Source organism: Rhineura floridana, chromosome 7 (assembly GCF_030035675.1).
Source record: "Rhineura floridana isolate rRhiFlo1 chromosome 7, rRhiFlo1.hap2, whole genome shotgun sequence".
NCBI lineage: Eukaryota > Metazoa > Chordata > Lepidosauria > Squamata > Rhineuridae > Rhineura > Rhineura floridana.
In genome coordinates, this window is record NC_084486.1 from 98299082 (window position 1) to 98311828 (window position 12747).

The 12747-nt window shown below is 39.5% G+C and overlaps 1 protein-coding gene across 3 annotated transcripts in view; it reads right to left on the minus strand.

Moving 5' to 3' along the window:
• The window catches only part of FARP2 (FERM, ARH/RhoGEF and pleckstrin domain protein 2), a 125236-nt gene that overhangs the window by 31193 nt on the left and 81296 nt on the right, over nt 1-12747 (minus strand). For all 3 annotated transcript variants that reach the window (XM_061636655.1, XM_061636656.1, XM_061636657.1), the window contains exon 13: nt 12017-12269. In XM_061636655.1, coding sequence (XP_061492639.1) covers nt 12017-12269 — 253 coding nt within the window. The remainder of the gene's footprint in view (nt 1-12016; nt 12270-12747) is intronic.

Here is a 12747-nt window from a genome sequence, read left to right on the forward strand (position 1 = left end):
TGCACAGCTCAGCAAAAGCAGTACATTTGTGATTTATTCAAAATGACAAACTGAATAAGCCCTCAGTGTGCCTCCACTATAGTTCCATAAATGATGCACCCACAGTTACTTCTCGCCTCTGAGAAGGGCTGGGTGGCTGTCTATTGTATACGTACAATCTCTTCTTTCAAAAATAAATGTGATAGCTTCTCAAAAAATACAAACAGCAGCATTCCAGACCCACACAAGTCTTAATACCAATTTAATTTTTTTAAAAAATCCAAAGTTGCAGATATGAACTGTCTCCTGAACAGCTCAAGAGTCTGGTTTGTAGGACATGTTTGTTGCACTCTATTTTGAACAAGAATCTGTTTTGTAAAAGGTGTTCACCCCCCCCTTCTTTTGGCATGAGTAATCAAAATAAGTTTAAGAGGGGTAATAGGATTCTATCAGAAAATCTCAGTGTAGATGTGTTATCTCAAGATTTGCTTTGAAGGTTGTTTACTATAACCAATATGGGTTTCACCCCTTTAGATTTGCCTTGAACAGTGTTTTTTAAAAACTGTAGTACTTCTAGTGCAAGAAACAAATGCGTAGTGCACATTTGTTACGCAGATGTATATTACTTCTTTCTAAAGACACCTTGAACAACTGAACAGAAGTAGTTCATGTCTCCTAATGCAAGAACATTAAGTCACCCTCTCCTGAAACACCCAGTTACTCTGAACTAGTTCTTTATGAGATGTATTTTTTGCTCAACAGTAAGGAACAGAAAATCATATGAATTCAAACGTGCTATTTTGATAATCTTGAGTTTCATAATGCATACTAACATTTTTGTCTGGATCTTAACTATAGAAGTAAATCAAGTAGTGACGTAGTACAGTGGGTAACTGTGAGTCACAAGGTCTTGCTCAGCCATGAACTTTACTTTCTGGCCTTATGCAAGACACTTTATCTCTGTCTCAGCCCTCAACTATAAGACAGGAATAATACTGCCCTAGTTACAGGATATTTTAACCGAGATATTATACAACATGCATGGAGACCAGATAGAAGAATTCTATAAATCCTAAATTGCTACTTTTTTGGTATGTTTACCTGACTGAAAACAGGCAATTAAATTCAGTGACTTGCCAGTTAAAACTGTCAAACCTCAAAAGCGGCTTTATCATTTCAGTTGTAAAGTCTGATCTATATCTGCATATAATTTTCTTAACTTTTCAACTAAAGCTTTGATGTAGCACCAAACTTAGAAATTTATGAAATTTCAAATTCTCAGGTTCAGTGACTTGCAAAAACTATTTCAAAATGTGAAAAGTCCAAAATTATTTATCTCTAATATTATGGTACACTTAAGATATATACAATCTTTACCCCACTGAAAAACATTCATTGCCATTATTCTCCCTCTCCACAACCCTATTATAAAGAGCTAAATCAGAACTCACTATCTTCTGTTGACGACATAACTCCTTCCTATGGCTTTTACCAAGAAAGGAAAATCATGCCTGTCCTCAGATGTTTCTTCTCTATGATTAATATAGGCATGGAGAAGTAAAAAAAAAAGGTATCTGTTGTTTCAGAGAGACAAAAGTAAATAGCGTATCTCCAAGTACCACACATATACTATAAAGCTGAAGGGAAGTAAGAAACCCGTTATCTTGCTATCTCTAACAAAAAAGAAAGGAGAAAAAAGGAATTGCAATATAATCTTTTGTTCTGTCACCTAACTAGTTTATGTTCACAAAGTAGTATATGTTCACACACTAGTAAACTGAAAGAACATGTTTGCAGACACTATGTGTTCCAAGATACATATTTTACTTACCTGCAATGATTAGTTCCTCCATAACTGGTTCTGTGCATTCATATTCACAGAACACAGCTCTCTGTATGGTTCCACAGCATGACATCAAAAGAATGCATAGACACTCTCACTAAGAGAATATTAAGACTACAAAACAGCATTTTAAAAATGGAATTTCCTATTATAAAGAGAACATAGGGTATATTTCATTTCCCTAAAACTGATGAATCTATTTTTTAATTTGCAAAATTACATAAATGTCTGGAAAAAAAATAAAAAGCTCTTGATAATATGATTCTCTATTTACTATAGTTGACTCTAGTGACATCAGCATTACTCCTAAGGATTAATCTTGTGAGGAGTCGTCATATTGCCTGGTAGCATACTAAATGCTCTTTAAATCAGTAGTTTTACCACTGTGCCAATATACTATTCCTTACACCCGGATGAATTTTAATGAAGTTTAAACTGTCAAGACAACAATACTCTTTAACTACAAAACTGGTAGCCAGATTTAGCTTGGTGAAGAGGTCACTGAGGAGAAATCAAGCTAATTCAAACTGAGGGCCGATGCTTCAACAGAGGCCAGCAACAGGGAGCCTCCAGTCCTCCAGTTATTGTTGGAATAAAAGTTCCATCATCCTTGACCACTGACCATGATGGCTGGGGCGGACGGGAGTTCCAAGTGCAACATCATCTGGAGAACCACCAGTTCCCATCCTTACGCTGAATTAGTACAATTTACCCTCAATAGCTGCATCACATGACAAATCTGATTGGCTATGTGTTAACATCAATATTGCTAGGAAGGAGGATTATTTTAACGTGGTGTCAAAGCTTCAGCCAACTGAGGCTCTGCAGAGATCACAACAATGCTTGAATGCAAAGTATCAGGTAGGGGGCACATGAAACCTGAATATGTGTTAGGGAAACTTTCTATCTGCAGCACTGTATTCCAGTGTTATAATCTGCACTGTGAAATAAAGAAAACAGTACGCAAAGTCAATATAGTTGAAGAAACACTTGCTTTTTTCATAGCCAGTTTCAAGGATTTTTGATCCCAAATCCCACGGGTTTTTGTGGTAAGAAAGGGAATCAAATTGTATGTAGTTCGCTGTGCAAATTAAACCAACCTTTTCACAAAAAATGGAGAACAAAGGATCACCATTAAACAAGAGAGACCATAAAATAATTGGATACGTAGAACTCCTTTACTAGTGTAATAATCTGCAGAGGCTAGATTTTTGTGGCCTTTCATGTAAGCTAAATGTGTGTCAGCGTCACAGACTAATCTGCATGAATTAAATCAGGTAATTTTTACTTCTGTATGTGTATAGAATTTACACTATAGATTTCAATAGAATATGTTAGAGCAAAGCAGCAATTTATGGTCATAGCTGACATGTTTTAAAGAAAGCTCACAGAGCAAAATGGTTCAAGATAAATTCTCTCCGTGATATTCCATAAAAAGTTGTTGGATTAAAAACGACTACTATTCTTCTAAAGCTCACACAGAGAATCAGGAAAAGACAGCCTAACAGAATAAATAGTAAGCCTTTAAAAAAAAAACTGTATTACAACAAAAAAGGTAAAAGCAAATCTTGCCATTCATATAAAATACTTCCTCATTTTATTGCATAAACAATTTCAAAACTATTAGTACAAATTTCTAGATATCAATAATTTCAACAGAAAACGAAAGATGTATAAAACAAACATTTATGGTATAAAAATTATCATGATCAAAAACTTGTATTAAGAAAATCCATTCCAACAAATGTAGTTCTTTCCTGAATATGTACACTATCAATTGCTCATACCAAGGCACAAATAATTTGGCGCATTAAGCTTAATATATGTATGTCCAGTATGTTCTGAACCTTTGCAGTTGGTTACCAACACAGAGAATCTGTATTTTTATGTGCCCCATATACTGAAGCTATGATCCAACTCTAAATATGGCAATTTTGCAAAATGTTCATTATGGTGTCACTCATATTGATTTTATTTACTGATGAACAATCGAAATTTTAATTTTTCATTAAGTGGATGAACCCTCTAAAATCCCTAAGGAGTGAGAGACTTAGCTAGAGCTGAAATTAAGCATGAAGAACTGCAAAAAGCTCACAATATTATTTATTCAGCAAGTGCATAAAAGTATATACGATGCATTAACTGGGAGGGAGGTTTAATATTAAAGATAAGCAGCCATTTTGAGAATCAGTATTAAGACATTTGCTATGGAAGCCTAACTACTGCATGTAATACATGAAATCTTAAGACTTGGCAAAATGACAATAATGGGAATGAATTACCAACAGGTTTTAATTAATGCCCTCCTAAAGGATTAACACACACACACACCATCCATAAGAATATATCTGATATGAATTTTATTAGTGTTTTAAGGTCAGTAAACTGAATTTAAAAGTGATCAGGAATGCAAAGAATCTCATTACCCAATTCAAGTAAATAATTACTAGAAAATGAAACTGCTTTAATGGCAAATTATATACTTAATTCTATAAAGTATACGCCACCATAAATTACGTGTAAGCAGTTCTACCAAGCTTAACTGTATATCGTTGTCAAGCTACACAACACTCATCCACATTCCATGGATCAACTCGTTCTATACTTTTAATTGGGTCAAAATAAATAGGTTTAAATGGAAAATGAATATAGTCCAATAATAATACAAGTAAAGAATGTTTTGACTATATCTGATTAAAATCTGAAGTATTTAATATTACCTTCCCATGTACCATAAAGTGCAGTCAAATACTTTATCAATGTTCAGCTCATTTGCATGGATGTTTCTGCAACTATGAAAAAAGCTGCCTATTATGTAGATCTTTCATTTCCCCTCATGTGTCTTCATGTCAGAGGAACATTCACTTTGTGAATTCCTTTGTGATTGTTGACCCTGAGACAATCAGCTGTTACTTACTATAACCTGAAATTCGCATGCACATTTATTTAAAAAACTGGAATTCTAGGCAAGCTTCCCCATGGAATATAATAAGAACATCTTTCTACATACATGTCCAAAGAGTTCCATGAGGTCTCCTGACAAGAGACTTCCAGATCAGCATTTCATTGTCCACATTCTGAATTCTTTTTTTAAAAAAAACTATAGAAAACTAGTGGGTTTGTCCAACTTATTTCCTTTAAGCTATGCATATCAGTCCCAGCTTTGATCAACATAACACTGTCAATACATAACTTCACAGATTGGAGATAAACAGAAGCTGGATAAGGGATTGTGAAAAAGAGTATTTTTAATCATGTATCACTAAAAATAAATAATTTCACACCTAAAAAACTTGAGAGGTCAGAAGCTATCTCATACTGAGAATATTTTTGTTCAAAAATGGCACTTAAATTTAAAATGTTAGGCGTTCATAGGGAAGGATCTTAGAAGTACTTATTGGGTTTTTAAAAAAAAAATTGGGAAGGGTACAGCTTCCAAACCAATCCTGAAAATTATACTTCATTTTAAAAGGTATAACATAATTAAACATAAGCAGCCATTAGAAAAGCCTTTGGGAAAGGTAAGAACACGCCTGACTAGAAAATGCATCCTAGGACCTGCATTCGAACAATTTCATATTTAATTATACAGGTCTTAAATAAAATATGGATGCCGTGAATGTCCCAAAATGGAAAGGAAGAGGCTACTCACTGAACTAAGCTATTCAGTACGAAGTTTTAACAGGCAAGTAGCTGTGTTATGCCAAGAATTCAGAAGTGGATTGCCATAGATGTGTTGCTTCTGAGAAGAAATACAATAATCTCAGATTACCTTTTACTAACAAAAGCTGTTAGTACAATCTAGGCATGTACCAGAGTCAGTGATCACGTCTAATATCTATTTTAAGAACTCCTAGCCTATATCACCAAAGGTGCACACATTCTTAAAAACACTTACTTAAGCAAAGTCCTTTGCAAATTATGGTTGGCCAAAAAAATAAAAAAATACCAAATCCAGTCCAGTAATGTAACTTTTTAAATAGCTTCCTCTTATAACAAAATATATGGCACTTTTATGGCATTGCCATCATATGCTTAGAAGAATACAATAATTAAATCCAAGGTCAATACAGACTATGAAAAACCATGGTGCAGAGCATATTCTCCCATAGCCAAATGAAGCACAACCTAGCCCTACAGACCCCAGGCACTTTGGAAAATTAGAGGGGCAGATGTTAGATTTTGAACAACAACAACATCCAAATATTGCATTTCATGGTATTTATTATTAAAGTGCCATTACCCCAACTAATATAAATTCTTGCTGATTTAAGTATTTCAAGTACATGGAGCATATCACCACAACTATTAGAACTACTACTAGCGAAGGCAAATCATGTGGAAAGACTCAAAATAAAAAGCAAACTAATTGGTAGCCCAGAAGTAATCACTTGATTACTCTGAACTGCACACTGACAGAATTAATCTAATAAAATTTTGGTCAGGAGGCTTATGAAAGTGGTTTTAAAAAGTATAATAGAAAATCTAGAGTGAAAATTAATACTGTACAATTATCACAGAGTATACAAACCAGAAGTGTCTCCCTACCCCCAAATCTGATATATTCATATATTGCACTATTTTCCCTTTCACACAGGCATAGTTAGGAAATTAGACCACAAAGATACATAAGCCTACTTAATTTTCCCAAGATACAATCCTTTCAGATTCAACCCTTCCAGTATTTTAGTTTATTTCTTGTACAAGGGTTTGCATTCATGCTTTGAATCCATTCTCCTGAGTCTATCATAAGAACATAAGAAGAGCCTGCTGGATCAGGCCAGTGGCCCATCTAGTCCAGCATCCTGTTCTCACAGTGGCCAACCAGGTGCCTGGGGGAAGCCCGCAAGCAGGACCCGAGTGCAAGAACAGGAGACAACTCTCTACCTCCATAATGTAATCTTCCAATGTCCACTTTAAAAACAAATCATGTTATGTGCCATCTTCAGAGTTGTGTATTCACACTCGAACATTCTATAAGATTACTTTCTTGAAGCAGCACAATTTTAAAATAAAAGTTCCAGCAAGCATTTTTCCTGCAGCATTTCTTCAGCATCAAATGCAAACCTTTCATACTTATTCAGTTAAATTATAGGAGGGGTGGGGAACCTGTGGTCCTCCAGATGTTCAATAACATCTCCAACTCTTATCAGTCTAAGTCAGCATGGCTAATAGTCAGGGATGATAGAAGATGTAGTCCAACAATATCTGGAGGACCACAGGTTCCCTATCCCTGAGTTAGACTTGTTTCTGTAGTGTAATGGATTAAAATTATAATAAAACAGCAAAAGAAAACATGAAATAAGCCAAATGGCCTTTGAAGACATTTACTGCCCATCAGGTGCAAAACAGTAAATGGTTGGCTATTCACAAAGTGTGCCAAAGTTCAGAATTCACAGTGAAGCCCTACATGTGTGCATGCAAAAACCCCATTTTTATTCTTGCTACTACTACTACTACTACTACTACTTTGCATAGACTCAACATATTTCATTGTCAGTACCTTTTAATCAACCTGTATCAATTTTAATTCTAAACACTGCTACTTTACAAGAAAACCTTTTGTGTTTGTTGCCAGATGAAAACCAGTCCTTAGGACACTGTTATATTATGTCAGAGGCAATTGTTGGCATACAGAGGCATGTGTAAACCAAGGGGGGAGGTGTCAGAGAAGGATGGGGACCAAGTCATACCAAGGTTGGGCGGCAGGCACTGGATTGATGCTAGGGGCAGACCACGTCAGGTTAGAGGAACAAGGGATAGATGCGTAATATCCATCCCCTGTTCCGGGTCTGCCCAAACCCAGAAGTCAACTGGGAGACGCAGGGTTCCTACCGACCTTCGACTGCTGCTGTGTAATGCCAGGTCTGTAACGCAAAAAACATCTATCATCCATGATATGAGTCTGGATGAGTGTGCAGACCTGGTGTGTATTACGGAAACCTGGTTGGACGAGGCCTCAGCACCCATTCTTGGGGCCATGTGTCCACCAGGTTTCCATTATGCGCAGCAACTGAGGGTCGGAAGGCAGGGAGGGGGTGTGGCAGTCATCTACCAGGAGTCTCTGGTCTTCACCAGGCCTCCACTCCCAAGGACCAAGTTTGTTGACTGCATGTACTGGAGGTTGGGCCCGAAGGGCAGTTTAGGGATCCTGCTTGTGTACCGCCCGCCCCGCTGCACGGCAGACTCCCTGACCGAGGTGCTTGAGGTGGTCTCAGATGTACGAACGCTGTCCCCAGAATTGTTAGTACTGGGAGACTTCAATGTGCATGCCGAGACCACTCTCATTGGAGCCCCTCGGGATTTCCTAGAAACCATGGCTTCTTGGGAACTGTGCCTTAGTAATACTGAGCCCACCCATGTAGCCGGTCATGCTCTCAACCTTGTATTTGTCCTGGGAGTGGAGGGGAGTGGTCTGAAGTTGGGGGCTATTTCTTCGACCCCCATGTCATGGTCAGACCACTATCTGGTGAACTTTGTTCTCTCAATGCCACACACCCTCCGCAGGGGCAAAGGACCTATTAAAATGGTCCGCCCCAGGCGCCTGATGGATCCTGATGGATTCCTGACTGCCCTTGGGGAATGGGAACCTGCTGAAGGTTGCCTGGTCGAAACACTGGTGACGGAATGGAATGAGGGAATCACCAGTGCATTAGACCAGGTGGCTCCGAAACGTCCTCTCCCCCTGAATAGAACTCAGACAGCACCGTGGTACACACCCCGGTTGCATAGTCTGAGACAGGAGGTGAGACGACTAGAACGCCAGTGGCGGAAATCCCGTTCTGAAGATGTCCGAACACAGGTTAGAGCAGCAATAGCTGCCTACCAGGAGGCAATAAAGGCAACAAAGAAGGATTTCTTTGCTGCCTCTATTGCATCCGCAGAGTGCTGTCCCAGGAAGCTGTTCCAGGTGGTCCGAAGCCTGGTCGGTCCAGTCGCTCAGGAACCCCTGGAACATTCTAAGGCTTCCTGTGACAAATTGGCAAAGCACTTTGCGGATAAAGTCGAACACCTAAAGAACTTGATTCCGTATGCCGTGGATGAGGTAGATGATCCTGAGTTGGCCAGTTGCAATCCGGTTTCATGGGATCTGTTTCGGCCTCTTCCTTCTGAGGATGTGGACAAGGTACTTTCAACTGTAAAGCCTACCACCTGTCTGACTGATCCTGGCCCATCATGGTTCCTTGTGAACTGTAAAGAAAGATTGGGCGAAGGGATTAGGGCGGTGGTAAATGCATCCTTGAAGGAGGGTGTAATGCCACCGGCCCTCAAGGAGGCAATTGTAAGACCTATCTTGAAAAAGTCCTCCTTGGATCCCCAAGTTTTGAACAACTTTCGCCCTATTTCGAATTTACCATTCTTGGGCAAGATCATTGAGCGAGTGGTGGCAAATCAGCTGTCAGCACACTTGGAGGAAACGGATTATTTGGATCCATACCAATCGGGTTTCAGGACTGGACATGGTACTGAAACAGCCTTGGTCGCTTTGGTTGATGATATGAGGAGGGCTATGGATAGGGGAGAATTCACCTTCCTTGTCCTCCTGGATCTCTCAGCGGCTTTTGATACCATTGACCACGGTATCCTGTTAGATCGCCTGGGAGGGTTGGGAATAGGAGGCACTGTTTTACAGTGGTTCCGTTCCTTTCTCTCTGACAGGCATCAACAGGTAGCATTGGGGGATGAGATTTCAGACCCTTGGCCTCTCACTTGTGGAGTGCCACAGGGTTCTATTCTCTCTCCCATGCTATTTAACATCTATTTAAAACCGCTGGGTGGTATCATCAGGAGATTTGGGCTGCGGTGTCACCAATATGCTGATGACACGCAGCTCTATCTCTCGTTTAAATCTTCACCGGAGTTGGCTGTAGAGACCTTGTCCAAGTGCCTGAAATCCGTGAGTGGATGGATGGGAAGAAACAGGATGAAGCTCAATCCTGATAAAACCGAGGTACTGCTTGTGGGTGACAGGGGAAAGTTGGGTATTGTTGACCTGGAACTCAATGGGGTAAGATTGCCCCTGAAGGATCAGGTCCGCAGCCTCGGGGTTATTCTTGACTCCAAGCTGTCCATGGAGGCTCAGATTTTGGCAGTGAGCCAGGCAGCTTGGTATCAGTTACACCTGATACGGAGGCTGCAACCTTACCTCCCTGCTCATCAGCTCCCACTGGTAGTGCATGCACTGGTCACCTCTCGACTGGACTACTGCAATGCGCTCTACGTGGGGCTACCCTTGAAAACGACCCAGAAACTACAGCTGGTACAAAATGCGGCGGCCCGTTTACTTACAAATAGCCGCCGCCGTGATCACATTACGCCGGTGTTAGTTCATCTACACTGGCTTCCAGTTGCTTTCCGGGCCCAATTCAAGGTGTTGGTATTAACCTTTAAAGCCCTATACGGTCTCGGCTCAGTTTACCTGAAGGAGCACCTCCAGTACCACCAACTTAGCCGCCTGACTAGATCAGCCACGCAGGGCCTTCTCTCAGTACCACCAATGAAAACAGCTAGGTTGGTGGGAACTAGGGAGAGGGCATTTTCAGTGGCGGCCCCCACTCTCTGGAACTCCCTCCCGTTCGATCTTCGACATGCCCCTTTCCTGGATGCATTCCGCCGTGCATTAAAAACCTGGCTCTTTGGACAGGCCTTCGGGACCTCTGAGACGGGCTAAGCTTTTATCACTATTACTGAATGCCCGTTGTTTACATACTGTTTTATGCTGTAATTTAATCCTTTATTGTCGACTGTATTGTATTGCTATGTATTTTAAATCGTATTTTAAATTGTATTTTACTGGAATTTAATTGTGTACGTCGCCTAGAGTGGCCTTGGCCAGATAGGCGACACAAAAATTAAATTATTATTATTATTATTATGCCAGACTGAGCTCAAAAAAGCCAGGTACAAGGACTGAGAGCGCTATGGTGCATTGTCTTTAACTACAGATTGTCTAACAATCTTCTGGTACATAGTATAATAGTACAGTACATTAGTAAAATTATAATGCCTTGTATGTATCACTGACATCTACACTTTACAATAACAACTTATTAATGATACCTTGAGAAAAATCAGGATGAGGATTAAAAAAAAGTATGTGAATTTGAAATCCAATCACTAGAATGAATCAGGTCAGAAACAATCTACATCTTATCTCTTTTTTAAGATTCTAGACAGCACAAATTAGTGTGCCATATCAACCAAAATATTAATGGTTTGTGTGTGTGTTTTCTGTTTTATCTTCTTGTGTGAGATTTTTCAGATTATTCTGAAACTCAACAGTGAAATTCTCTCCAGTAGCTTGAGCAAAAGGATTGCTGAAAAAGAGGTTTATGTCCAATGGGGCTGCAGTTTCTGAATCCCATGAGTCATCAGTGCTACTAGAGTCGTCTGTAGTGGTAGGAGGATAGCTCAGCTGTTCCAACTGGTCAATAATGTCAGTGAACTGAAAAGCTGAGCTTGACTCAGAGCGAACAGAATATGCTGGAAAGTTCACCATAGAACTAGCTTCAGAGTGATTAGCAGAGCTATAAGTGTGCAAAAATGGTGTACCGTTTAATGTTAAATTGTTGAGAGAACTACTTTCGGAACGGTTGTTAATTAGTGAACTAGTTTCAGAAGGACTCAGAAGACTTTGCATTCTGCTTGCCTGAGCTTTAACTTCAAATAATTCCGAGGTATCTGATGGCTGTTCATTCCCATTAAAATCACTCTCTCCTTCAAATTCAAACTCATTGTCCATGTTCATATCTACTGCTTCTATGGAATATCTATCAGGGCTAGACTGGGAAGACACAATATTTTGTTGCAGAATTTCTTTAGTTAAAGCAGGTGAATCTGAGAGACAACTAGTTAGACCTGACTCCTGCAAACCTAAACCACCATACAAATAAGAAAATGCTTCCCTTCCTCCAGCAAAGAAGGAAATTTCTGCTGGATCATCATCAATGAACTCTTCTGAAACCTGAAGCTGGGAGCTAACCAGTTTTACAAGCGGGGCACCCCTACCTTGAGGCTGATGCAGTTTAGCAGCAATGGCCATACCTGTGGTAAAGTCATCCTCATCATTGTCATTTTTACAAGTAATCCTACCTTCTTCATCACATTTTTCTACTGCTACATCTAAACCACAGCTACTCTCAACACCAGTACAAGTGGGGCTGCAGTTTTCTGCAGCTTTACAAAACCCAACACCTTGGAAAGACTGGAGTACTGGTGATCCATGCGGCTGTACCACTTTCTTCCCAATTTCTTCTGATGTCCCACTATTTGCTTCTGCCGTCAAGTTCCTTGTATGTGATATTCTGGGCTCCAAGAAGAAAGGATTGCTGTCTGTGAAAGTGGGCAAGCTGGCAATGTTTGTGGATAACACATTATCCGAATGGAAGGAGGCATATGTACATGCATTAGGCCCAGGGGTTCTTAATCCTTCTGTAAATGAGACACTCTAGGGAGAAAAATAAGAGAGGATGCTATTAGATAAACTATTTTAGCATACATCTATGTATGTCTACTTAAACTGGCAGATAAACATGTATATAATTCAGATATTTTATATGAAACATGTTTACAGGTCAAGATGACTTGACAGAGAAGATAGCAAAACTCATATTTGCCCTGTTTCCAGTGTAGAAGAGACACCAGCAAATGGCCAAGGTGAGTGAGTTACGAGTTTATGATGCAGCAGCACCTACATAATTTTATACCAAGTGCCAGACTGCATTTTAAGCAGTCACCTCTAAATTTTGATTCATGTGGTTAAGATTATTTGGTATTGCATTTAAGCAGATAGGAAAGAAGTTTTAAGAAAAACTTAAGTTATGTAGTTTATTTATTTATTACATTTATACCCCACCTTTTTTTCATGATAGAAACCCAAGGCAGCTTACATATGGTTCCCAGGCAGTCTCCCATCCAGGCACTGG